The sequence below is a fragment of the Pseudochaenichthys georgianus genome, chromosome 6 (genome assembly GCF_902827115.2).
Source record: "Pseudochaenichthys georgianus chromosome 6, fPseGeo1.2, whole genome shotgun sequence".
Classification (NCBI taxonomy): Eukaryota; Metazoa; Chordata; class Actinopteri; order Perciformes; family Channichthyidae; genus Pseudochaenichthys; species Pseudochaenichthys georgianus.
Window position 1 is genome coordinate 9,332,121 of NC_047508.1, and position 26,789 is coordinate 9,358,909.

A 26,789-nucleotide genomic window follows, 5' to 3' on the forward strand; every position below is an offset into this window, starting at 1 on the left:
GAAGCCAAGGATTAGATTCTGTACTCTTCAACTAGCAAAAAACAAGGGAGGAGTAGCGCTCCCCTGCTTGAAGGATATCAGCCCAATTAAGAAGCTTGTTCTGCTGGTGCAAGCCAGACTACAGAGCTAGATGGAAAGAAATTGAGAATAATGTATCAGGAGGAGTACCAATCGAGGCAAGGTCAATCAATCTCTCTTTAAAATTATGGTTAAGGATCATTACCAGGAGTGACTTGCTGGAGGAAATGAAGATATTAAGATGGTGCTCACATGATCTTGATTTCACCCGAGCAAGCTAGATACAACATTTAAAGGTTGGGCCAAACATGGCCTTACTTCATATTGCACATTTTTTAGCAAAGGAACCATGTTTGATTTTCAAACACTAAAAAAACGATATGGATTGAACATCGGTGATTTTTTTAGATTACAGGTACGCCATTACTTAAATAGTTCCCTGTCAGACAGCCAGAAGGCCCTTGAAAACCCTTTATTAATAGTTTTCACCAGTGCATACACATCAGACACAGGGATGAAAGTAATCTCAAAACTTTGCCAAGCTCTTCAAGATATTAAAAAGGAAAATACTTTCTATATAAAACACAAATGGGAAAACAAAAACAAAAACAAATCCCTGATGAAGTCTGGACAAATTACGGTACTTTTCAATGGAAGATCTCGAGCTCAGGCACCTACAGAATGTTTAGTTGGAAGATGCTGAGCAGGTACTTTTTCAGCCCTGCTCAGTCATCACATCATCTAGGGCCCCCCAGCTGCTGGAGGAAATGTGGTTCTCAGTTAGCACATCACTACCATTTGTTTTGGGCTTGCCCTTTAATAGTAACTTTTTGGCAAAAGATCCATATAGAAATTGAAATAGTACTACAGGAAAAAATCCCTTTAAACTGGGACGAATTTCTATTTGGGCTCGTACATTCAATCCCCACAAACTACAAAACAAAACAATTATTTGGAATTCTTACTGTTGCAGCAATAAAAAAAAAAGCAATAACTAGAATATGGCTCAAAGCGTATATCCCTTCTCTTGACAACTGGTACAACAAAATCCATGAAATCTATGTTGTGGAAAGAATCACCTTCTCAATGAGGCTTCAGGAAAACAGATTTGAAGAAATATGGAAAAAGTGGAGAATTTACATATCCCAAAGACGACCATCCCTTGTTTGACTGTTTCTATACACCGATTGAATGTATATGTATAGATGTGTATGTATGGTCACATGTATGTGTATTGAATGTATATGTATGTTGATATGTTTGCATATGTACATGTGTAGACATTTGCTATTTCAAACAACCCCTGTGTACTTTTTCGTTTTTATTCTATTTTGACTAATTGTGTTTGCTATTTCATTTGTCACTTTCGGGGCTCTAAAAATATATGATTTGAAAAACTGTACTTGTATTATAATGTGACCCCAAATAAATAAAGAATAAAAAAAAAAAGAAGGTTGACTTCCAGATGAGGGGAAATGTTAACTCATTTTCAAGCTTTAGGCTAATACATGATACAGAAGAGAATAGGCATTAAAAGGCAGTCAGTGTTACCTAATGTTATCAATCCAGCAGTCTACACCTACTGGCATGAACATGTTGAGGTCAATCCACAGGGGGAACCAGTGCTCAGTCTTCTTGTAGCACATCCAGTGGACCAGCGTCGGTTTGTCTATCTTTCCTTCCAGACGGTTCCCCAAATTCCCTGGCACTGGACACACATAAATACACATGTTACATCAGTGAATCTTAATTCAAGAGAAGCACTATAGGGTAATTCACCATTATGCCTGTTTTCTGTTGTTTTACCCTTACACTTACACAGTAACAAGGTCAATGGGTTACTTTTGTAACGTTAAGTGTTGAGAGTTCTGTTTTCCAAAATGTTTCTTGTTCAGCTTTTAGCTGTAAAATAAACAACTACTCTGTATAGTCAAAGATAGAAGTTGTTCATTTCTCTTATTTTGTGTATTTTGTCTGAACCTGTTAAGCCCCAAGCCTGTTTTTCAGGTTTCAGGCTCGAAAATTACATTCCCAGAAAAAAATGACCATATCTTCCCTTCTAAAAGGGTTAAATTAATAATATTTTTTCTCAAAGTAATGAAAAACCTGTGAGTTGGATGTAGAAGAGTCAGAATCTATATAAATGTTTCTTATTTTAAAGAAAATTCAGATTGAACATGGTAAAAAACTGTAAATTATAGTGTCCGTCCAAAAGATATGTTTGTACTTATAGTGAAAACTAACCTTGGATGATGGGTTAGTAGACTAAAAGCTTTAGGAATCCAAAGTGCAACATATAATAAGTACACTGTATCAAGATTGATGCAAAACAAGTGATATTTGACGTTTTTAGACAGATTTAGCAAAAAAACCTCTTCTGGGGCCATTTGGGTGGATTTTCCTTATCTCTGGCCCCCCTTGCTCGATTTTGACATGTGACATCTCTTTCTGACCGTTAGAGCCAATAGAATCGAAGGGAAATCGCCCGGCACACACTCATGTTAAAAAAAAGTTGCATCTTTGCGTATGCAATCTTGCTTCAGAGCATATAGGAATATCCCTGCTCTGATATTTGAAAACGGAATTGCAGTTTTATTGCTTATAGATTATCAGAACATTTCAAAGGGGACACAGTCACATTGGATATTAACCTATGGATTAACTACAGCATCGTTTTTATCATTTTAATGCCATTGAAGACCAGTTTTGACCAGACAAAACCAAGTTAAGCCATGTTAGTGTTTTAGGCTACCGAGCGTCACATGTTTTGATGTACGTTTTTGTTGATAACGTCGTGAGTTTGTATCTTTCAGTGTTGAGGTGGGCACCGTTAGATTATGTGTCTTTACGATCATAAACGATGTGTTGGATGTGCAGCTAGGATAAGTAATAAGGGAGCTAGGAGTGATTTTCGGTGCAGTAATAGGTTAGCATTTTTCGCTCTGGGCTAATTCAGAGGGTCAGTGTTAGCATTGTGTGTTTTTTTTTTAAAAAGAACAAATTAAAAAGATCAGTTAAATGAGTTTCCCCCCGTTATATGGAGCTTGGGGCTTAAGAGGCTATTAGGAAGAACAAGTAGTAGAAGTCAATTCCAGGAGCACCAAAAGTTCTTAACTGTCCAAATATGTTCATACCAATGTGTTTGGAATCACCATGAACTTGGGGTGCATGTCCAATTGTTTTATTAAAAGCATTTGTAATGCATAGGCCTGGCCAATATATTATATTGCATTTTTCTTGGCGATCTTAACATAATTGTTCTGACCGGCCCGTTGGCCACAACAGGAAAACAAGGAGAGACGCTCAAAGGTTCCAAAAACCACGGCACTTTATTGGTTATCGTTCCAGAAGCAACACCAAAAACAGGAGAGGATGGACGAGGGGAGAGGATCACGGTGGGAGTCCTTCTGCAGCAGGCTTGGACGGCCATGTGACTCCGGGAAGCTGGGCTTAATGCGATTAATTAATTAATTTTTTTAACTTAAAGGTATCAGCTAGAAATTTCTAGCTTCCTGTCGATTCGTGGACCTGTCAAACACCTCAGGTCAGACAGAGGCACAAACTTTATTGGAGCATGCAGTCCTGGCCACTGCTGCGGGCGTTGGTGCCGCTGTGACCGCCCAGCAGGCTGGAGCCAGCTGACGTGCTGGCGGATGTCGTCCGCCTGTTCTGCAGCCGCCTTCATGGACTCCACCAGGGCGTGGAACTGGGGTCCGAACAGCCCGTCCGGGCTGATTGGAGCGTCCAGTAGCACCTTCCTGGCCGTCTCTGTAATAGACGCCTGCTGCAGCCAGAGGTGGCGCTGAATCTGCGTCACCCACGCGGCGATCCTTGCCTGGGAGACAGTCACGGACGCGCACAGCGTGAGCGCCGTGCTGGCTGCCTTGCTGATCTCCTCCGCCTCATCCGCGGCCAAGGTGGTGGACCGCTCCACCAGCGTCACCACAGAGTTAGAGAGCAGTGCAATTTTGTTCGCTGCCGCCGAAGCCTGAAAGGCACACTGGTGCACCCAGTCGGCCTGGCGGGCGACATACTGGTCCCTGGGGGGGCCAACGTAGGGCGCCGTCCGGCGATCATGTTGGCCTGTCTAACCCAATTTAGAGACAATGGACGTCCACTCTCGGGAGACGTCTGACAGTGGTGCGATTACCCAAAGTGACAGACCTAAATGTACCTCTATTTAGAGGCAATGGACATCCACTCTCGGGAGAGAGAACTCCAGCATGTGTCCCTGAAGGACTCAGGTTATTTCACACATCCAGGACAGCCTAAAAGGGGGTGGATTTTGCGGTGCTTTACCGTCCGCCCATCGGCATCCATATTCGGCCTTCTTCACGGCACCACCACCCCCCCTTCTGTGGAGGATATTCTCAAGCTCCTGGAAACCCTTTAAATAGTCTGATACTACCAGGGCTCATCACTGCACTTTACAAGCCAGAAATAATGTTTAAATGGTCGGGAAAAGTGTTTTTAAAGGTCTGGAAGAGAGATTTAGCCTGTCATTTTGCACGATATCATTTAACATTGAACCTCTCCTGGAAATTCACGGAATATACACAACAAACAAACAAACTATCTCCAACTGAACAGTGCCAAATCAGACATCATCATCACCGGCCCCCCATCCCGTATCAAAGACATCCAGAATTTCAACTTCACCATTGACAGCCACACTCTATCTCCCCCCCTCACATCCGCAACCTTGGAGTCATCTTCGACAGTCAGCTCAAATTCAACCATCACATCAATCACATCACCAGGACCGCCTTTTTCCACCTCAAAAACATTGCTCGTCTCCGCCCATCACTCTCCTCCTCTGCTGCTGAAACCCTGATTCATGCATTCATCACTTCACGACTCGACTACTGCAATAGCATCCTCTACACTGCAGCATACCATCCAACCTCCTCAATAAACTCCAACATATCCAGAACTCTGCTGCCCGCCTCCTCACCCACACCCGCTCCCGAGACCACATCACTCCCGTCTTCCAGAACCTCCACTGGCTACCCGTCCGTCAAAGAATCAACTTCAAAGTCCTCCTGATTACTCACAAAGCCCTCAACAATCAGCCCCCCCCCCCCCCCCTACCTCACAGACCTGCTGCACCACCACACCCCTTCCCAATGCCTCCGCTCATCAGAAGCCAATCTCCTATCCATCCCCATCCGCATCAATCACCGGACCTGGGGGGACAGAGCCTTCTCCGTCGCTGCCCCCTGCCTCTGGAACTCACTCCCACAACCCATCAGAGACTGCACTGACCTCACCACCTTCAAAAAACTTACAAAAACTCACCTCTTCAATCTGGCTTTTAATGTGTGATTGTTTTTGTATTATTTGACTTTAACTTTAACTATATATTTATTTGTTGTTCCTTTATTTTATTTTATCTTCACTATATATGTAAAGCGTCTTTGAGCACCTGTAAAAGTGCTAACAAATTAAATCTATTATTATTATTAATATGTGCATTTCCAGGAGAGGTTCAATGTTAAATGATATTGTGAAAAATGACAGGCTAAAACCCAGGAATAAGTGTTTGAAAGGCGGGGAAAAGTTGTTTAAAATAGTCTGATACCTCCAGGGCGCATCACCACATTTTACAAGCCAGGGAAGGTGTCTGAATCCTGGGTAAACATTGTTTAAATAGTCTGATACCTGGCACTGTATCTACCCCTGGGAACCTTCAAGGTTATATAAATGTTTTATTATTTATTTAATTATCACACGATTTTTACAAAAACAGTATACACAATATACATAATAAACATAATAAAAACATGATTAGCGGGGGCCCTGGGGCCATATTAGCCGTCTAACTTGTACGGTGCACCGGGGAAAACAGTTTGAGTCCACGGCCCCTACCCCCTCATCAGGAGTATCAACCGGCACTGAAGAAGAGGTATCGCTGCTCTCCGCCCCTGAGCCCTCTTCGGATGTATCTGACGGCGGTAGACGTCCTTTCGATGATGCTGCTGCAGCTGCTGCCGCCCTGAACATGGAGCGGATCTTCAATCCCTCCTTTATTCCAGACGTATTCGCGTAGAACCGGTCTTTAGTGCTTACGTCGTGACACATAAACCTGGCGAGAATCGACATGCTTTCTGGATCTTGGTGATGCTTGATATTGTCAGCCAGGGCAGTGCGCAGGATTGTGAAGGTGACGGCTGTTTCTAGCCCAGCATCAGCCCAAGCCCTCTTCAAGTGAGCGTTCAGTTTCTTGGAGGCATGCTTCCCCGTTGTGGAAAGGAAGAATTAATTCTGAGGACCCGACAAGCTCTCTTTTATCCCCATCCACCGCATGACCCAGCTAAACTCCTTTACTGTAAGCACCAGCTGTGTTTCGCCAAATGGCTTGGCAGTCTTGTGATCCTGCACGTGGATGATGTAGCCCTCAGCAGTGCCCCTTCTGTCCGCCTCAAAGACCTCAGTGTTGGTCATGTTTGCGTACACACCCGGATGGTGGCCATACAGGAGGCTCCAATGGAGGGTTAGATAGCCATATAGCAGGTACTGGGTGATTGAGGTCGGATCGCTAGCCATCAAGTCAAGGAGATCAGGGATGAGCTTCTCAGCGGCCGCCATGGCGGCGAGAAGCTCCGCCTGGCTCGGCAGACGATCCAGCTTGTTCCTCTTTACCTTAAACTGGTGGACAGTGACAGACTTTTTCAAGTTGTTTATGTTGGCTGTCACCTCTCTGATGATGTGAGTCATATCAGACTGGGTGAGCCTGCACCCCTGGAGCTTTGACTCAGACAAGTACCTCAGGAAATGGTTCACATTCTTCAGGGACAACAGCGATGTTGTGACTGCCCGGCCCGACTTTGCAATATACTCGCTCCAGCCACGGACCCTCTTCGTGTCTTTTAGGAACAGCCAATCTGACAGCCGGTTAACACTATGGGCCATGAATACGAGGAAGTTCTTTATCCAGCTGACCTTGGACAGACAATTTTCTTTCCGTTTTACTGTCGGTGCGACACCCTCACAATGATCCCTGTATGTCTGAATGTACGTCTTGTCCGGGGTCTGGAGAGGGGTCTCACTACCCGGAGGCTTCTGTGGACCGCATGACAGTCTTGGCCGGGGTCTTGAGAGGGGTATTGCTGCCGGAGGCTTCTGGTGAATGCATGACAGTCTTGACCGGGGTCTTGAGAGGGGTATTGCTACCGGAGGCTACTGTGTTTATGCCGGAGGTACTTGAGATTGCCAGGCCCTTAAATAGTATACATTCTTCCTCTTCCTCAAGCACAGCAGCAGTGGCACACTGCTTCCTGGGTTTTAGCCCCTTTATCAGCCTGGACCTCAGGGTCTTCACCTCATCATTGAGGGCATCCTTCTGAGCCCTCAATGCCACATTTTCCAGGATCACCTGCCTGGAGTCCTCTTCATAACACTCGGTATGTGGGGAGAAGGGTGGAGGGTGCACCGGGTATTCCTCCTCATTGTCTATATCCAATGATGTAGCCATTTCAATGATGGGATTAGTCTCTCGGAGGTCATGGAGCAACTGCAGGGCCACACTATGCTTCAGCCTTGGACCTGATGTGCCTCATCTCGGGAGAACTCAGGGTGGTCATGAGTTACATGACGGTCTAGTCTCTTCCCAGCATACGAACACCCTGTGATGGGACAGGGTTTGGTCCGAACATTTATTCTGCCACTGGCCATTTTAAGAATGATGCCTCTTTCCTCCAAGTTCCGCACTGCATGTTTGTGCTTAAGGTGCTTGTTCAAAGCCAGATAGAAGAGTCTGCACACCTGGCATTCGGACGACATCCTTACTAAAACAGACACAGTGAATTGTATTTAAATTATTTTCTGTTTCTCCGTTTATATGCATTAGCGTAACCGGTGATTGCAACAATGGGTCTGATGCTTCAATGCCTGGTACATGGACCAAGGGAGGACTTGGGTTACCACCGGGTTAAATGGTCCCACCTCCGCACCAACGCGGAGCTGGTGATGGCAACATTGGGTCCGATGCATCAATTCATGGTGCCCCGACCATGAGAGGGTTTGGGGTACCCCGGAACCAGGCAGTACCCCAGCAGGAAACACGTTTTATGGTCAAAGGAGGAAAGAGTGATAGAACCGGGGTAAAGCAAAGAAAGTGTCCGACAATAGTGACTTGTGAGGCGGCCAGAGAGTCTGTCATCTCTCGGTCCTATTCTCCAGGCAATGCGGTACCAGAACTGGGTCAAATTGACCAAAATGTAAACAAAATAAGTTTCAATTTATCAATGGAAAAGGGCTGAAAATGGAAATAAGTATCCGAAAATAGTGTCCCATAAGGCGGGTAGAGTCCCCTGACAACTCTCCTCACATTCCTCCAGAGTCGGAAAAAGTCTGAGTTAACTCTTCGGAGAACCATAGAAAAGGGGTGAAAATGGAAAAAAGGTATCCGAAAATAGTGTCTCTTAAGGCGGGTAGAGTCCCCTGACAACTCTCCTCACATTCCTCCGGAGTCGGAAAAAGTCTGAGTTAACTTTTCGGAGAACCATAGAAAGGGGGTGAAAATGGAGAAATTGTATCCGAAAATAGTGTCTCTTAAGGCGGGTAGAGTCCCCTGACAACTCTCCTTACATTCCTCCAGAGTCAGAAAAAGTCTGAGTTAACTTTTGGGAGAACCATAGAAAAGGGGTGAAAATGGAGAAATTGTATCCGAAAATAGTGTCTCATAATTCCCTGACAACTCCCCTTGCATTCCTCCAGAGACCAGTTCAAAAACTTAAAGTTTAATAAGAACCATGCTGAGGGGTCTCCATGCAACAATTGTATCCGAGCCAAAGCACTCATGGAGCGGTTGCATTCCTCCATGATGTGAAACAGCCGTTTTTTTTCTGAGTCCTCTCAAAAACCGGGTTTCCGATTTCGTGCGGATGGTAGCTTGAAAAACATGAATGATTTTTTTGGACGGAGGAGGGGTCTCGATTCCCCTCTCCGTTGTAAGTTGCAACGGGGGAGTGCAAAAGTGTGCGGGGCTTCGGCCCAAAGCGCCGAAGGGTTGAGCTTTTTTGAGCCCCTCCTCCGTTGGCACTCTGTCGCCTTGCAAATGATCTCCGGCAGTTCCACCATGATGCAACCTAGCGCCGGCAGCGCCGTGGTGATGGAGAAGGGGACCGTGTGCTCGGCCGCCAAACCAGCACCCTGCTCCGACTCTGTCTCGGGGAAGAGAAGGGAGGGGAAAACTGCACGGTGAACCATGGAGGAAGACGGGGTAGGAGTCGTCCGACTCCTGCCCAGCACTCGGCTCCAGGAACATGCTGCCGTCCACAGGCTCGAAAGCCTGGACGGGCCAATCGTCCTCCTCGGCCGCAGTAGCGAGAGCGTCCGCTCTTCGCTTCCTGTCGGCCAAGGGGAGACGGACACAGTGTGTGCATGCGACCTGCTGGCTGAGAGCCGCGTACGCGTGCTCTGACCCCAGGCAGGATTCGCACATCGTGTGCTGGTCGTGGCTCATAATGTATCCAGACCCACATGAGGGACAATCTCGTACACAGTTGCTGCTCATGATTGACTCTGCTCTTAGTATCTCTGTGCTTCAGTAACGTGGTTTGCTGAAGAAAAGAGGGAGCAGATTGTCGGGCCTCCTTCCTATTTATACCGGAAGGGAGCCCAAGGGTGGGGCCCACCTTGCGGGTGGGTGTGGACTACAAGTGTTTCAGTGCTGCGCGGGTGCACAGGGGGATTACCCAATAGCGATAGCCTTAGAGGGCGAAGCCATATACGAAATAGAACACACCTGCACACTCACAGGCTCTGGGGCCGTCATATAATACACATAGGTGTTGTGCAAAAATACACAATAGAAAAATTGGTAAAATGCCACCAACAAATTCCATGGTGTCAGTAGGCTCACCCCGGATATACAGGAACATCAAAAAGCATCTAACAATAACCAAGAAGCTCGCCATATCATCCTCTAGGGATTTTTATAGTCTTACTTAGGATCAATGGTCCATTTATCCTTTTTAAGGCCACTCATTAAAATAATCCAATCAATATAATTACTTTTAAATATATAATAATCCAAATAATAAACGTTTGTCCTCTTGACCACGTCCAAAACAAATATGATGAAATTGGAAAACATCAATGAATACTAGAAATTGATTGGGTAACAAAGATTAAAATAATGTTGGATCATTCAGGGTTTCAGATTTGTTCTGCTCTGACACATTTTTTCAAATTGAACAATTGAAAGGTATGAAGGAGGACTCCCTATTTGGTATTTATATTGCAACAAGCTGTTGCAAGTCAACTTTGCCTTAGTTTAAGGGTCACCAGCTGAAAAGGTTGTTGCTGTAGATCCCTGGTCATTGAACTGTTTTTCACCTATACTCTAAAATAGAGAAGCTGTTATATTTGGAAAGAACCAAAGTTAAGACTCAACTTTGGATCCCATAATATGTTGGGATGGTTAATTAAATATATAGAAAAAGTATGTCCAATATTAACTTTGATGCTTTCATAACAGTCCTTCATTTCACAACATAATCTGAAGACCACAGCATCTATACTTCTTTTGAGGAAAGAATATGTAACAGTGGATCTAAAAATAAGTAAAACTGCATATTAAAATGTTTATTTTGACTGAACAGCAGGTTTTCTCTGTGTTTCAACAGTGATTGGCATGGGATTTCTCAACTTTTCCCAAAAGTCTGGGCTCCTTTGCAGCAGACTGCATGAATCATGTTTGGTTAACGACCTTTTGACTGCAAACAAAGGGTCATTGGCTGTGGGAAAAGAAAAATTCTGCAGGGAATCCTAAAATAAACAAAACATCTAATTCCTAATAATGGTTGCGTAAACAAACCCTACTGTCTTGAATATAAAATTAGTTTAATTTCTGATATATTATATATGTATACAGTCAATGCATTATTTTATTGTCTTTTGACGTCAGAGCGTCTGCGCTATTGGGTTATTTGGTAGCAATTTGAAGGTTAGTAGTTCATCACACATCAGTCTTAGTTAGAATTCAAACATTGGTACCCTTCACGGTAACAGTTTGTGCGATAGACAATAAGACATGTTGATTGTTATGTGTGTACCTGCCCAGATGGAAATTAGCCTTTAGCCATATTCTGTCATATAGCATATTTTCTCTCTTTGAGATTAAAGTATTGTATGCATTGTCCTTGTTCAATAAAGACTAAGATAAATAACATGACATATAAAACAAATACATACTATCATCCATCTTATCACAAATATAGACAGGAAAACATGACTTGTCAAAAAGAGCTTTGTTGAACTTTTATCATTTCCAGCCCTTTATAATTGTGCGAGAAAATTGTCCTGAACCTGACTGAAGAGCAGAAGTCAGCAAAATGTCAGTTCTGAATGTAACACCCTTATCTTTTACTGAATTATTTCCAATATTACATTGTAACTCTTGAATTCTTCCAGAAGGATAACATTATCTGCTGGACTGAAGGGCGCATAGCAGTATGACTCCATTCTTTAGCCCAAACAAGTCCAATTTTTTCTCAAATTCATAGTTTATTAGCTGGTTTTTGGTTTGATCTAAGCCAAAGTTAAACTCTCTCTTTCTAAAACACAGGAGCAGGTATAGACATGTTATCTACTTATTGTTATGTATGTGCTTGGGGCAGCTTGACTCTATCTGGGTTGCTGAAATGATCAAATAAAGTCAACATTTCACTGAGCTGTGTGGGATTTGTTCAACTTTTAAAAGATTTTTGAATGGTGATATACACAGTAGATGTTAAGGACTAACGTTTATAATAAATACATTTGTATTTATTTTAAGATCTTTTTATAGTTCATACAATCATACGTATTGGGATCATTTGTATTCCTGTGGACCGGAGGGAGACGGTGACAAGCATACGTTTCACTTTCCTTTTTTATTTCCATTACAACTTTGGTCATGAAGAATATGTTTCTCTATTGTCCACGTTCATAAAGCATAAAACAACAGCATCAGAGCACGGTGCAGAGTCTCTAGATGAGTTTACAGTAATCCCTCGTTCTTATTAAACATCCATGTTGTAGTCCGCTATATAGAAAACCGTAGTTTCCATAGTTTCCCCACAGCAGCAGACGCATATTTATTACGTCCGCTGGCGCATCATAAACACGTTGGATAGTGAAAGTGCAGTCGGGTTAACAATACCGTGTAACTTTCACGTTTGAAGGGACGAAATCGTCACATGTTCACGTCTTGCCGTGATACCGGGTTGCTCTATTCCATGCCAAGGCTTTCAGGGGGCGTTTGTAGATTAAACGCATTGAAAAAAAGTCTTGAACCTACTTTGGCATTGTTCTCATTTTTCATTAAACATCTTCATGTCATTTCTACATATATAATATTTTTTATATTTAATTATGTGATAATAATATTGGCAAAAAACGTTTTCAAAAAAGAAATGTAACATATAGCCTATAGTTTTTTTAAGGATTCAGCAATGAGTGAAATTACTTTCCAATTAGTCTGACAGAAAGGCCATCAACATAGTTATTATCTGTTTACTTAATATTCTTCATCCATGTGATATTTCCCTGACTCTTTCGATATCATGCATTTCTATTCCACCCGCTAAATTTGTATTATTTCCTTTTTGAGAATAAAATAAAAAAGCAGGTCACATACAGTAAACATGCAGGGTCAAATGCATCACTGATAGCCTAGACATCAATACACAGTGAGTTAGAAAGAGATAAAGCTGGTATTATCCCCTTGTTTCTTCCACTATCTGAAGAAGAAGAAGAAAAAGAAGGTGACATACTTTCAGTTTGTGCAATGTTTATACGTTTCTATAATTGAATACTTGGTCAAAAGTTTCATCATTTGCCCAGTTATTCAGAAATATGCTAGCAAACACAGAACTAAGGGAACACAGTATTTAAACTTGACACAGGGTCTAAATAAAATAAGGCAGGAACCACCTTAGCATGTCTGCTGGTGCATGTTCCCACACAGAGGTGGAAGAAGTACTAATTTATTTAAGTAAACATAGAAATACCAGAGTGTAGGAATACTCTGTTACAAGTAAAAGTCCTGCATTGCAAAAGTTACTCAAGTAAAAGTACCAAAGTGTTAGCAGCAAAATATACTTAAATTATCATTAGTAAAAGTTCTCATTTTGCAGATTGGTCCATTTCAGAATAATATATGATATGTTTTGATTATAATGATTGATGCATTAATGTGTTTATCACAGATAGTTTTAATGACTTTGTATACTGCAGGGTAGCTTGTGAATTTAAGTGTTGATTATATTTCACATTATTAATCCAAATCTGCAAAGTAACTAAAGGTATCAAATAAATGTAATGGAGTAAAAGTACACGATTTACCTCTGAAAGTTACTTTATCATAATCAGAATCGGTTGTATTACCAATTAGGTTTACACATACCAGTAATTTGATTTGGTATAAAATGGTGCATATAAAGACACAAAGACAAGAATATGTAAAAAATAGTACTAATATTAAAGCATTTAAAAAACAATTTTAAGACTATTGTTTCAAATTAAAAATAAATATAATATTTACAAAAAATAATAATATGTGAGAAAGTGAGAGTACGGTAAATATGACAAATACTATATTCACACTGTTCCCATATACTTTCAATGAAATAAGCAAAAACTATATGACACACTTTTAGCTAGGGGCTTTCAGGACCCCTGTTGATATTAAACCTTGGTCAGGCAGGCAGACATTACATTCTGGATATGCTAATATAAATCAGACATTTAAACATTGACTGCACAGTCCCTTCGCTTGGCTTACCGATAATAAGAGGTGGAGTGCTGTTGCTCGGTATTATGGATTTGGCGTTTGGCGGGAACACGACGTTGATTATCCAGAAGCCGGAGGAGTGATGGAGCCCCAGCAGGAAGACGAGCAGCAGCCCTGAGCAGAGCCGAGCAGCCGGCCCCATGGTTCCTCAGACTGCGTGTGGGACTGCGCGGTGCTGGGTGTCGGTGAGTGTGTGCTGGAGGCGGGGAGCTGTCGGACCAGTGTAAAGGTTACATTCCCTGGACGAGAACATTTCTGTTATGCTTGGCTCTCAAACGCGATGATGAATCAAGCTGTCAGAACACACATGTAGCCAGCAGGCACAGGGACAAATACAACGTGTCACATTGCCCTATTGATTCTCCAATCCCACCAATGTATTTACACAATAGAATGTCAATGAGTGACCAAGAGAAGACAAGAAATCAATTTGTTTCTACGAAAAATAATTCAATTGTGTTAAGTGTTCCTTTAAAAAGACTTCCAAAGCTACGTACATACTCAATACTGTGGGTCAGGGGCGGACTGGCCATTGGGAATACCGGGAGTTTCCCCGGTGGGCCGGTGCTGTGTGTGGGCCGGAGGGCCAAACAAAAAAAATAAAAATTCTTTTATTTTTGCCTAAATCCTACCGGCCCACATTTGTAAGTGTTCCGGCCCAGCCCAGCCAAGTGGGGTGTGGCCAGGGTTGGATTGTAACGGAATACATGTAACGGCGTTACGTAATCAAATACAAAAATCAAGTAACTGTATTCAGCTCGCGTTACGTTTGAAAAACTAGTAATCTGATCACAGTTACTTTCGTAAACCTGAAGTGAATACATTTTAGATTACTTATTGGGATTATTGGTGGAAAGATTTCCTCACAACATTTAATATTCATTACTAAAGGTAGCCGAATCATCACAGCGCACAAAACCGCGCAGATGGACCAAAAAGGGGAGCGTTTGAAAAAATGTTGCGGGTCTGGTCAGTGAAACAATAACAACGTAACATGGAGAAACAAAAGTCTGCGTTTAAATCGTGTGTGTGTGTGTGTGTGTGTGTGTGTGTGTGTGTGTGTGTGTGTGTGTGTGTGTGTGTGTGTGTGTGTGTGTGTGTGTGTGTGTGTGTGTGTGTGTGTGTGTGTGTGTGTGTGTGTGTGTGTGTAGGTGTGTGTGGTTAAAACACATCAGCCACACCGCTCTTTAGCCTTTCTAATGATTCTGAAGGTAAACACAGTGAAGGCGGTGCGTGAAAGGTGGTGCGTGAAAGGCACTGCACGCTCCTCTTCTCAGAGGCTGAGTTAACCCTCCCGCTGCCTCCTGGTGCTGCAGAGATTTCATGAAGTGAAGGAGGTTTTCCTTCTATAAAACTATGAATTCATAGATCAAGGCAGACTGGTGCACACACTCCCCTGTTTTGCCAATCCGGTGCTTAAACAAATATAGCTCTACACCCCTGGCCGAAATGTCCTTAAAATGAAGTCCGAGTTCGACATTTTAATTCATGTCCTGCCAACACTGGCAGGACAGAAGGCGACACACCCTTTCTAAGCCATGTCCTCACATCCCAAGCTGCATGTCCGGTGCCTTGCTCAAGGGCACCACAGCAGGGCAGGAGGTGAACAGGGACCTCTCCAAGTAGAAGTCCACACTCCAAATAGGTCTGGTCGGGGACTTGAACCGGCGACCCTACGGCTCACAGTCCAAGCCCCTACTGACTGCCATAGATTTAGTCCCTAATGTTGCTCTCAAAACGGACCAGATTGATGCATTTAACTTCAACATTTAAAAGAAAATCTCCCCTGCTGTGGGCAATCCCCAGGGCCGGCCCTCGGCATAGGCAGTATAGGCGAATGCTAAGGGCACATCAACCTATAGGGGGCGCCAAAAATTGAGGAGAAAAAAAAGGAAAACAAAGTTAGAAATAAAAAAAATATTTTTTTTTAATTTCATAACAACACAATATCCCGATTTTGGATCAACAAAGTACATCTTATTATCTTATACTAACAGAACTACGCCTATATTGCGAATAGCGCCCATAAACTATGGCACACCCCCCCCCCCCCCCCCCAAAATCAAGTTGAACTGCCCCAGCCCCAGTAAAAACCAGAGGTTTATGTGAAATTGTTATTTATTTTTTTAAATAATGGTAGTGTGCAATTATAGTTTTTAATTTTATATTTATGTTCATTTAAAATAAATCAAATTCCCAAAAAACGTACACAGCTTCTGTGTGCTTTTATTAACATTGGAATTTACTGTGTAAGCGGCCGCGGGGGGAGAGCTTTAGAGAGCTCTCTCCTGAAAGACTGAGAGGCTCTGATAACCTCAGCTCAGTGAGGTAAAGGCACACCTTTATATGATCATTATAGTTATAAAAATAATAAGAGAATAGGTGAAAAACAGGTATAAAATAATATATGACAGTACAAAAAAGTTGTTATTAATAAACAAAAATACAGTTTGAAAGGGGAGTGATTTTTAAAGTATCTATAAAGAAAAAGAAAATCTACTTACAGTTCTGTTTCATATGGGTGTTGTTGAGAGATGTATCCATAGAGCTCCTAATGTTGCTCTCAAAGTGCACCAGATTGATGCTTTTAACTTCAATATTAAAAAAAAAAAGTCTTCCCGGGGGTGCATGCCCCCGGACCCCCCTAGAGGAGGTGAGGTCCCCCCCACTTAAATCATGTTCAAATGGATAGGAAACTAAATACAGTTGCACACATCTTGTGTCCATATATTTCTGTGTTGGTGGTAATGCCACAACCATGCGTGCGCGAGTCATAGTAAGTGTAAGTGTCTGCATTTGGGGGGGGGGGGGGGGGCGCCAGTTAAAATATTGGAAAAACGCATCATCTGCAGGAAACAACTGAGGGCTTCTTAATATTTAATAATGTAATAAACTATGAATTTATCCATGTAATGGGAAGAAACTTAGCTCACTGATCTTTTTTTTTTTTAAAAGCTAATGCTGAGCCTCTGAATTAGCTAACGGCCGTTGCACAGAAACTCACTCATAACCAGTAGCGTGGCGTGGGGGAAAAATTAGGGGAAGCCAATAATACGTCCTTTCTTTTGGGTCGGGGCTGTGGTGGTCAATGCAATAACGTAACCAGATGAGCATGGGCGCGGGAAGGGGGGTGCTGAGGGCGCTGCAGCACCCCCTAGTGGCGGGCAGGGGGTGCGGAGCTCCCCTGTCTGAATTATTATTTGACGGTTATTGCTGCTCCCGCTGTGCATAATCTGTGTAATATGTAGCCAATAAATTCCACATTGTTAGCTACAATTCTTTAGCCCCGGACAATTCTACCTCAATAATATAATACATTAACCGTGCTTTACGTGAACCTCATCATGACATTAGAGTGGACGGCAGGACTGTAATTTCCAGTGTTCAGTGAATGCAACAGAGGCAAGACACCAGACCAATCAGAAAGTTGCATGGAAATAAAAGTGTGTGTGTGTGTGTGTGTGTGTGTGTGTGTGTGTGTGTGTGTGTGTGTGTGTGTGTGTGTGTGTGTGTGTGTGTGTGTGTGTGTGTGTGTGTGTGTGTGTGGAAATAGCGCATTTAGTGTGTGTGTGTGAGAGAGGGAGAGAGAGAGAGAAAGAGAGAGAGGGACCGGTGCCAGCAGCAGGGACCGTGTTGTTAGCATCTGGTTAGCTAGCTGCACTAACGGACATACGGAGCTGTTTGTTCCACAAAAAGCTGGAGGAGAGCTCTCCTCTCAGACTGAGAGGCTCAGGTGAGCTAAAGGACTCTCTGAGTGTTTAGATAGTTAACTTTAGTCTAAGTTATCTCAGTGGGTCTCAAACGGTTTGGTCACAAATTATTCAAAGGATTATTTCCGCGGCACACCTTCATATGATCACTATAGTTATAAAAAAAATAAGAGAATAAAGGAAAAACAGTTATCAAATACTATATGGCACTAAAACAAGAATACAGTTTGAAAGGGGAGTGATTTTTAAAATATCCATAAAGAAAAAGAACATCTGCTTACAGTTGTGTTTCATCTGGGTGTTGAGAGAGGTATCCATAGATCTCTTAATGTTGCTCTCAAAGTGCACCAGATTGATGCTTTTAACTTCAATATTTAAAAAAAATCTTCCCGGGGGAGCAACCCCCCCGGACCCCCCTAGAGGAGGTGAGGTCCGCTCCACACTCGTAAAAAATAGCACTTTACCCCTGCCTATATGCCGTGAGCTGATTATCGAGCCTTCATTGTAACAGTCGCGGGTGTAGTGTGTTTGTGTGTGGGGAGTGCTTTTGTGCGTGCTCTATAGGTCCCGTAATAGTGTTCACTGGAGTCCAGCACCTCAGCACCCCCACTCAAAATACCTTCCCGCGCCTCTGCAGATGAGTGATTACAGCACCCGGTATTTTACACACATTTGTATCATACAGATGCAGGACTTACACACACCTGTTATCCAGTGGCGGCCGGACCATAGGGGGGCTAGGGGCGCCGCCCCACCTCTTCCCACATACACATTTTTTTTTTTAAATATTTTTTTTTTTAATGAACAAGGTAAATATCATACAATTGGTATCAGTAAAATGTATAATCTACAATAAAATCTCGTTTAAAATTGTGTTACGATGTCTAAAGTTACTGATAAGTCACATGTTTCCTGCCTGGCCTTGCCCGTGGCATTAGTTTATCATTACCGGGCGCCGTGCAACGAGCCCCCGAGCCAAACAGCAGCAACCAGCACGTTGCAAAAGTCTCAATAGTAAACTGTGCCGCCGAAACATAATTTCAGCCAATCAGCGGCGTCAAATATTTTGGTCACGAGGGCGCTCACGTTGGCGCCCACGTTGGCGCCCACGTTGGCGCCCACGTTGGCGCCCACGTTGGCGCCCACGTTGCTTGTTTTTTAGACTCGTGAGTGACCAAGGTGACGCAGTAGTTGGATGAGAATGGCTTCGTGTGCAGGTGGAGTCGCCGGACCTCGGTCCGCACCCAATTCCCGTGCAAGAGCTACTCTCCAATCCTTTCGAAAGGAGAAGTTTGGGAGATAAACTGTTGCTTAAAGACCTTGGACCGGACCAACCCGATTTGTATATATCGCAGCAAGCTTGTGAAAAAGACAAAACGTATCAACGAGGCTTCTCACGTAGCTGGTACACCAGAAAGACATGGCTAGCTGGATGCAAATAGGTAAATGCTGTCTTTTGTTTCCCATGCTTGCTTTTCAAACAGCCGGGGACAGATACGATGTGCCCGTGCACGGGCTGTGACGGGGGTAAACGATATGAAGCATTTGTCCGAAAAAATTAAAAAACACGAGTACACGAAGTAACATATGACAAGTACCTTCAAGCTAGCCATGCAAGGCAAACCTAACATAGCATAACAACACAGCTGTTAGCTCTTAGCACTCAGAGCTCACAGCTCTTCATATCTGTTCAGAAACTAGACAAAAGTTAAACAAGTACAAACCACAGACTGCCTGTGTCATGGTGAATACAGTCGCTGGTTTATTTATGTCTGTATAGGCCGTTGTGGACGGTTGGAGCATATATAACGTTAGCTTAGCCAAGCTCCATTTACAAAACACGCATTTTAAAAGGTTTTTCGCCTGCCGTCTGTCTGCAGACTTGTCAAAGCATTAATTCATAGTTTGTACTAACCGGTATCAGTATGTTGTTACTTCGGCATCATTTTGAAACGTGTATTACAATTAAATCACGGTCAAATATTTTCATCTTGTTGTAGTTGTAGCCCCCTTGCCAGCGATTCTCTCTCTAGTTTAGCATACTCAGCCCGACTCAGCCTGGTTGTTCCTGGCCCTAGAACCACGATTCTATGGGGCCAGAAAAACTGTGAATTAGGACCCGCTAGCCGGTACTAGGCCAAGTGGAAACGCAACCAAAAACGGGCCCCGCACGGCTCCGCGCTGCAGTGGAAACGCGCCATTACATCACCTAATTTAACGGGTCATTTCTCCCAAATAGACCTTTTTTTCCATGACGAAAACGAGACGATGACGAGATGGCACCGACGGCAGTAAACGATAACTGCAACGAAATCATCATGCAATATCGTTGACGAAAAGTGACAAAACGAAAATGTAGTTTACTAAATAAAAACTATACCAAAATCTCTCTTTACTTTCGTTGACGAAATATTATCAAAGATAACGTTACATTTCTGATACAACCTGATCTCACCAGAATGCGTGACTCCACCACGACTCCTTAACACCGCATTGCATGGTGGACTCACGAACTTTGTTACATTTATGTGTCTGCACCACGCAAACAACCCCAATGTAAAGTGAATGAGGCTCTTTTGTCGTGGTGCACACACACATTTCTGTAAGTAAGTGTTCATCTGTAAGTAACTAGAGAGGATCTGAGGACACCGCAAGGTCATTATAAAAGAATGAACATAACCTTCCACTCGTCGCAGAGGGGCTAAGGACCAAAGATCTGAGCAATAGCCATCTCTAAGATTGCATTCATGCTGAATAGTCCGCGTCTTTACACCAGACGCAAGTGTATTACATCGTTTCATCTGCAGAAGGTTGGGTTTGCGTTCACCCAGGCAACCTCAAACAGACTATGAACTGTAACTAAAGTCATTGTACGGAGATGCTTTTTCAACAATTGGCGGGACATTAAGAGGATAAAATGCAGATCCCAGCAATTCCTACAGTAGCCTGCATCATGGAGCATTGGCAGGTTATTTTCATACTGCTGTTAATCTGGAGAGTGCATCAACAGACTCTGCGGCCGGTGCATAGGATTATAAATCAGACAACGTGCATTAAAAACATTATAACACATAATGAGACGTTATGCAGTGAGGAGGTTTCACCGATGACAGGTGGCTCTGATGAGATTGTACCACTGCCTTTTCTCTGTACACAGGGGACCAGTGAGATAAGCAGTCACCAGAATGAATGCATGACTCTCTAGGTTACTGGATGTTGCACACAGCATAGATAGCAAAACAAGCGATGACGCGCAAATAGTTCTTTCCCATGTTTTGATGCGGACTGCGTCACACCAGCAATGAACCTCTCCAGAGTTTACTAGCGAGCGACCCGAGACCACCTCTTTTAGGCGGAGCAGAGGTATCGGACTGCTTCCACACCAATCCAACGAACCGCATCAAGGGGTTAACGCTACAGGGACCGATTCAATAGTACTAACCAAGCAGGTGTGAACGTGACCTAAGACTATGGTGCCTTAAGGTCATCACGTCATTGGAGGCAGTCGCAATTTCTACAGGCATGCACTACCTGTTAGCATCTGGCATCTGTTAGCATCTAGCTCTCCTGCTTACAAACTTGTAGCCATCCCTGCTTATACAAGTAGTAGTTTTAGTTGTCTGCGATCTGCCGAGGCCGGCTGTACTGAGGTGTTTTACCTCCGGAGACGGAGCGAAGAGACGGAGCGGCTCCACTTGTTGCTGCCTGCGATCTGCGATGTACGGAGGCCTGCTCCCACCTGTAGAATACGGCTGTACTGGAGAGGTTTTTTACCTCAGAGTCGTCGCGGAGAGACGGAGTGGATCCACGCTTCGGGCTTGGCCTGCTTCCACCGGGCGTGTGCTGCTGTACGGAGGAGGATTTTACCACCGCAGAGGCCTGCTTTCCACCTGTCCTGGTTCTGCTGTTGCAGAGCCTGCTTTCACCCCAGGGATACCACGGAGGGACCGGAGCGCTTCCACGCTGCTGTTTTCCCCTGTCCTTTGCTGCTGTGCTGATTTTGCTCCAGGAACATCGCGGATACATACGGGATTCTGCTGTGCCTGTTAACTGTTTTGGACTATGAGAAGATCTCTAGTCATTCTGAGAAGTCTACTGGATTCAGGTCTGTTCTGCCACCCGCAGTGGGCATCCCCTGCAAAGGTTCGGATGTGTTGCTCAAACAATTACCGGTTGCCTTGTCACAGACAATCTGCTCGACAAAATATGTTTCTCTATTTTGTTTCCCTGCGATGATGGTTCTTCAGGACTGCTTCTTAAGCTCAAATCACACTCTCGCAGACTTTTCCGGTGTTTCTAAATGAGATGACAATGTATATGTGTAGTAGAGAATCCAGCATAATGCTTCTGGTGTCAAAGAAACGTGGGCTACTATGGCAACCAAATGCACATTTGATTGTAAAACCTTAAAATATATATGCCACAGAAGGCATATGGGATGTCTGCTTTCCCTGCCATGTCATCTACAGAGCAAAGAAACGGGAACAATTTTAGTAGTTAATACTCTTAACAGAATAATTGTGAGGAACTAACGGCTCAATAAAGAAACGTTGCTAGAATAATTCCTCCTAGCACTAGGCTAGGGGCCTGTTGTGTTTTTAAACGTTTAAATAGCAGCACGTGTAATACTCCTGGCTCCCTCAGTGCAAACTTCAGTCTTGAGTGCAGGTTTCAACAGACATGGGTCCCTGGGAGCCAGCATAACTTGCTAAGAAACCTTGATTTAAGCCTGTGATAAGGTAATTTGACGAACATCTGTGATTAGGAAGAGCTTGGAAACGATTTGCAGCATGAAGCCTCCTGAGGCACACCCAGCGAGGGGCAGATATTGCAGGTAGAGCTTAATTCCTATAAGGAAAAACTCTTCTTTGGTAGGTGATTCAATGTACATGGCCGCTTGGCAGAGAATGATTCATGGTATTCATAGAAAAGACACTGTAGGAGATTGAAGTCTAAAATGATGGTCAAAAATGTATCGAGCTTCCCTTCATATTCACGTGATGGAAATTATTAATTTATTTCCGTTTTTAATGTCATTGATTTATAGTAGGCCTAGTATAAATACTTATATACAATCAACTTCTGTATAATTGCCTCAAATATGACTTACTGCAGGCCAAATATTTCCATAATAAAACATTGCTTATGCAGAATAGTATTATATACCTGTCAGGAAGCAAGAACTCGTGGCTGGATCTGGGACTCCAATTCCCAGACTTCCCGGGAGTGTGACGTCAGCGGCACAACGTGGTTGAACGCGGAAGTAGAAACATTTGTTTACATTGCAGGGAGAGGAAATCGAGTTTGTTCACGGGAATATATTGTGCAATTAAAGGCTTCAAGCATTTGGTTGTTTATAGCATAAAGAACATCTGATTTAATGTGAGGTAGGGAAATAATCATTTGAGTATGTGTATATAAATATGTAATTTACAACAGCTGTAAGATGCTTGAAAAGCTGGAAAATGCACCTTGAAAATGCTTGAATTTGACTTTGAAAAAGGTGTAAGAACCCTGGACTGAGCCCCAGAACTTGGTCTGCCCGCTCTGTATCTGTAATACTGTACCTGTACTGGGCGATTAACACTTACTGTTAAGTCCTAAATAAAATCAGACACACATAGGCACAATACCACAGAGGATGAAAAGACCCATCCACTGGAAGGAGGTGCGTATCTGTGGGGAGCTCACTACACGGGCAATCAATCGCATGTTCAAATGTACCTCATAGTAGCGAACAATGGACATATTTTTCCATGTAAGGGTCTTTCACAGGGGAATTAACGAGCACAGTCCAACCACCTGCTTGACTGATACTGTTTCAAAGCATTTGCTGCTGATAAAAAGCATGTTAAACTTAAAAGGCAAAAGCTTTATTCTCAGCAAGAGCAGACACTCTGACACGTGTAGCCTAAAAAATTCAGACAGTGCGACTCTTAGCTGACACACAAGAGAAGGGTTGTTACCAGAGCTGGCGTAGAACTCGGGACTTCCTCTGGCCCAAAGGATATTAAAAGTTACTCCAGATGAGGACGGAAGGGACACCTGAATGTGTGTCGTGCGGGAGCTGTGGCTCGTTCCAGCGGCGTCTGAACCATGCTCTGAGCTAGCCTGTGTTTCGGGAATGAGGCATTTCTTACGGCTTCTTGCGTATGATGATTCGGTTCCGGAGTCGGAGATTGCAATAGACATTTGCAAGGACAGCACCGGCAGGCAAGCAGCAGCAACATGAAACACAGCAGCACGAACATGAACGCAGCAATAGCAAATGAACGCAGCAATAGCAAGTGAACGCAGCAAGCAGCAGCGACGTAGCTGCAGCAATAGCAGCAGCAAGCAATGCATGGAGAGAGATCTGGCAGGTTAAATAGAGCGGCATATTAAGGAGACTCTGGTTGGTTGTAGAGCGGCACGGGGGCGTTATGTATGAATGCAGCATAAGTGCTCGAGTTGATTGCCTGAACTAGCTCGCAGGCTTCGCCCCATTTAGCATTGGTTTTACAATTTCAGTCAAAACAAACAAACCACTCACTGCTCTATTTGCCTCAACTGTAGTCCACCATGTTCAGCTCTGTAAATATTTAATGCATTCTGCAGGGAGAACACATTTAGGCACACAGGCTCCAATCCAGGATGGTCCACCATAAAGGTTACAGAGTCCTCAAGTTCCTGCATCCGTCTTGACACCTAGTGTGATAAACATATATTGAATGACATGTGAAAAATGTATTCTCTATACAGACATCTTAGTGAAGCTATCAAAAATGTTACCTGTGGTATCTCCATGCAGCACACATTCTCCGTTCAGAAGGCATCGTGGCGCAATTTGCACAAAGAAGTCAATAACTGAGCTTTTAAAAACACATGAAAATGCACACATTACTGACAACTGAGGTGTTGTTGGAGTTATACTTTTTATCACCCTAAGTTATTGAACTTTCCAACGGTTGTTGCACGATGTTGGAAGAAAAGGACTGTGAACTATTAATAAACGCAATGAGGCCATTGTATATATGCTGAAAATATGAATGTCTCCCTTTATAAATATATGTATCGCTGTTTTTGCGTTACAAGCTCTAAGTTAGAAACTGTACACATTGCATTCTTGCTAATTAGCCAAAATATGAACGGAATAAGTAGCAAGCATCGTAACAGAGTAAAAATAAATAGGGACAACAGCTTGTCAACTAACCATTCAGAAACGTCCTGCTGCAACCGAGATGTTTGCACCTCAACCAAAACCTCCGCTGCTTCAGGGTCAGTATCTGGATCAAATTGATAATATGCTTGAACACATGCATTGCTCTGAGATGACATGTTTATTCGACACTCGTAATCACAGCAAGCATGGTAACGTGACTCTCGCCGGCTCATGCCTGCTCTTCTGCAGGGGGGCGTGGTCAGCTGCTGCTCAGAATTTTCAAAGACAGGCTTGGAATAGAGCGAAAATGAGCGAAACGAGGCATGGCTAAAAAATTATCTGTTTGGTATTTTGAAAAATAAAATATATAAATATACCTTATATAGGTATGGTCATACACTATATCATTTAAATATAGCATGATAGGTCTCCTTTAACCTCTCTAAAAAGGTCAAATGTCACTTGTTTTGCATCAATCTTGATACAGGGTACTTATTATATGTTGTACTTTGGATTCCTAAAGCTTTTAGTCTACCATCCCATCATTCAAGGGTGGTTTTCACTATAAGTAAAAAAGAGTTTTTTACTATGTTCAGTCTGAATTTTCTTTAAAATAAAAAACATCTATATTGATTCTGACTTTTCTACATCCAACTCACAGGTTTATCATTACTTTGAGAAAAAAGATTATTAATTTTCCCCTTTTAGAAGTGAAGATATGATCATTTATTCTGGGAATATCATTTTCGAGCCTGAGACCTGCAGGGATGGGGTTCAACAGGTTAATACATTTTGGAGGCAATTCTGACTTTTTAAACCACTACATTTATTTTCCAAATGTTGTTACTACGTTGTCACTATGTATTTATAATAGAGAATATAGATTAACTAATACATTATTATGTATTATTATGGGTCAAGAAACCCAGCAGTATATTACGTAATTGTTATAATCCCCCCTTTACCAAGTGCAACAAATGCATAAAAAATTATAGTACACAAAAATACAATATTTTGTATTATTTTTTACTTTTTGTACCAAAGTATATTTTGATGCCATTACTTTTGTACTTTTACTTGAGTATACCATTTTGAATGTAGGACATTTTTACTTTCAACAGAGTACATAACACTAGTATTTTTGTGTTATGTTCACATTTCGCACCCTTTGGTAATGTGTGGGTCAAATTGACCCGGGACATATTTCAGGGTTTTAAAAAAATACAGAACTAAATTCAACATGCACAATTCCTTATATATATATTGTCTTTAACTCATTCCCCAACAATATAAGTGAAATATGTGATTCGTTTTTGAAAATACTCTTTGCTAGATCAAATTTAACAATGGAAGTGTCCATCGTTTTTTGTGATAAAAATGTAATTTATGTTAAAAACAAATACACTGTAATAAAAACTAGGTTTACATTTTGCTCATGCTTTTCTAGGACAAATGTAAATAAAAAATGTTTTCATTAATGTTTATTATTTTAATCTGTCATATAGTAATCAAAGCCGTGAATGAAATAAAGCAATTTAACAGCAATTGAAACACAAGAACCACATATCCAAAAGTATTTGGCTGTGAAATATACATAAATATGCTGGCTGTGGGGGTCTTCTTGCAACTAATGGCATTCCACTCACTCTCATCCATTATTAGCTCCAAGGCTCTCTAAGCAGAATATTTTTTGGCCATTTTGCTGGTAAATAATTGTAGTTTTGCACTATACAATGTGAGGTTATGTCTCTGGCTGCGTCTCAGGTCGACTATTTTCATTTAGTTTAGTTTATTTATTTATTTCGAGCGTGTAAAGACAAAGAAAATACAAATGAAACAAAAGATGATACAGACATGACACAGTACAATACAAATGAATTCAATAACAAAACGAAATATTTAATTAATAATTGAATAATCTGTAGTATCATTGTCTGATATCAATAAAAAACAAAACTTCAGCTAATTACAAATCCGACCCCTTTTTACATTTATTTTTTTATTTTTACATCTTAATATATGTTAACATACAATATCAATGTATACTTTAACCTTGAATAATTTATATAATCATTCATATAATATATACAGGCAAGTTAGGAGAATGGTCTCTATATATTTATATATATATATATATATA

The 26,789-nt window shown here is 42.4% G+C and overlaps 1 protein-coding gene across 2 annotated transcripts in view; it reads right to left on the bottom strand.

Annotated features, from left to right (window-relative positions):
- The window catches only part of LOC117448087 (phosphatidylcholine-sterol acyltransferase-like), a 41,733-nt gene extending 27,647 nt beyond the window's left edge, over nucleotides 1–14,086 (bottom strand). The window contains exons 1-2 of one of the 2 annotated variants that reach the window (XM_034085199.2): nucleotides 13,790–14,086; nucleotides 1,570–1,726 (exon numbers count right to left, since the gene is read on the bottom strand). In XM_034085199.2, coding sequence (XP_033941090.1) covers nucleotides 1,570–1,726; nucleotides 13,790–13,940 — 308 coding nt within the window. In that variant the 5' untranslated portion in view covers nucleotides 13,941–14,086. The remainder of the gene's footprint in view (nucleotides 1–1,569; nucleotides 1,727–13,789) is intronic. The other variant, XM_034085197.2, reaches the window with a different exon arrangement.
- Nucleotides 14,087–26,789: the final 12,703 nt, after the last annotated feature.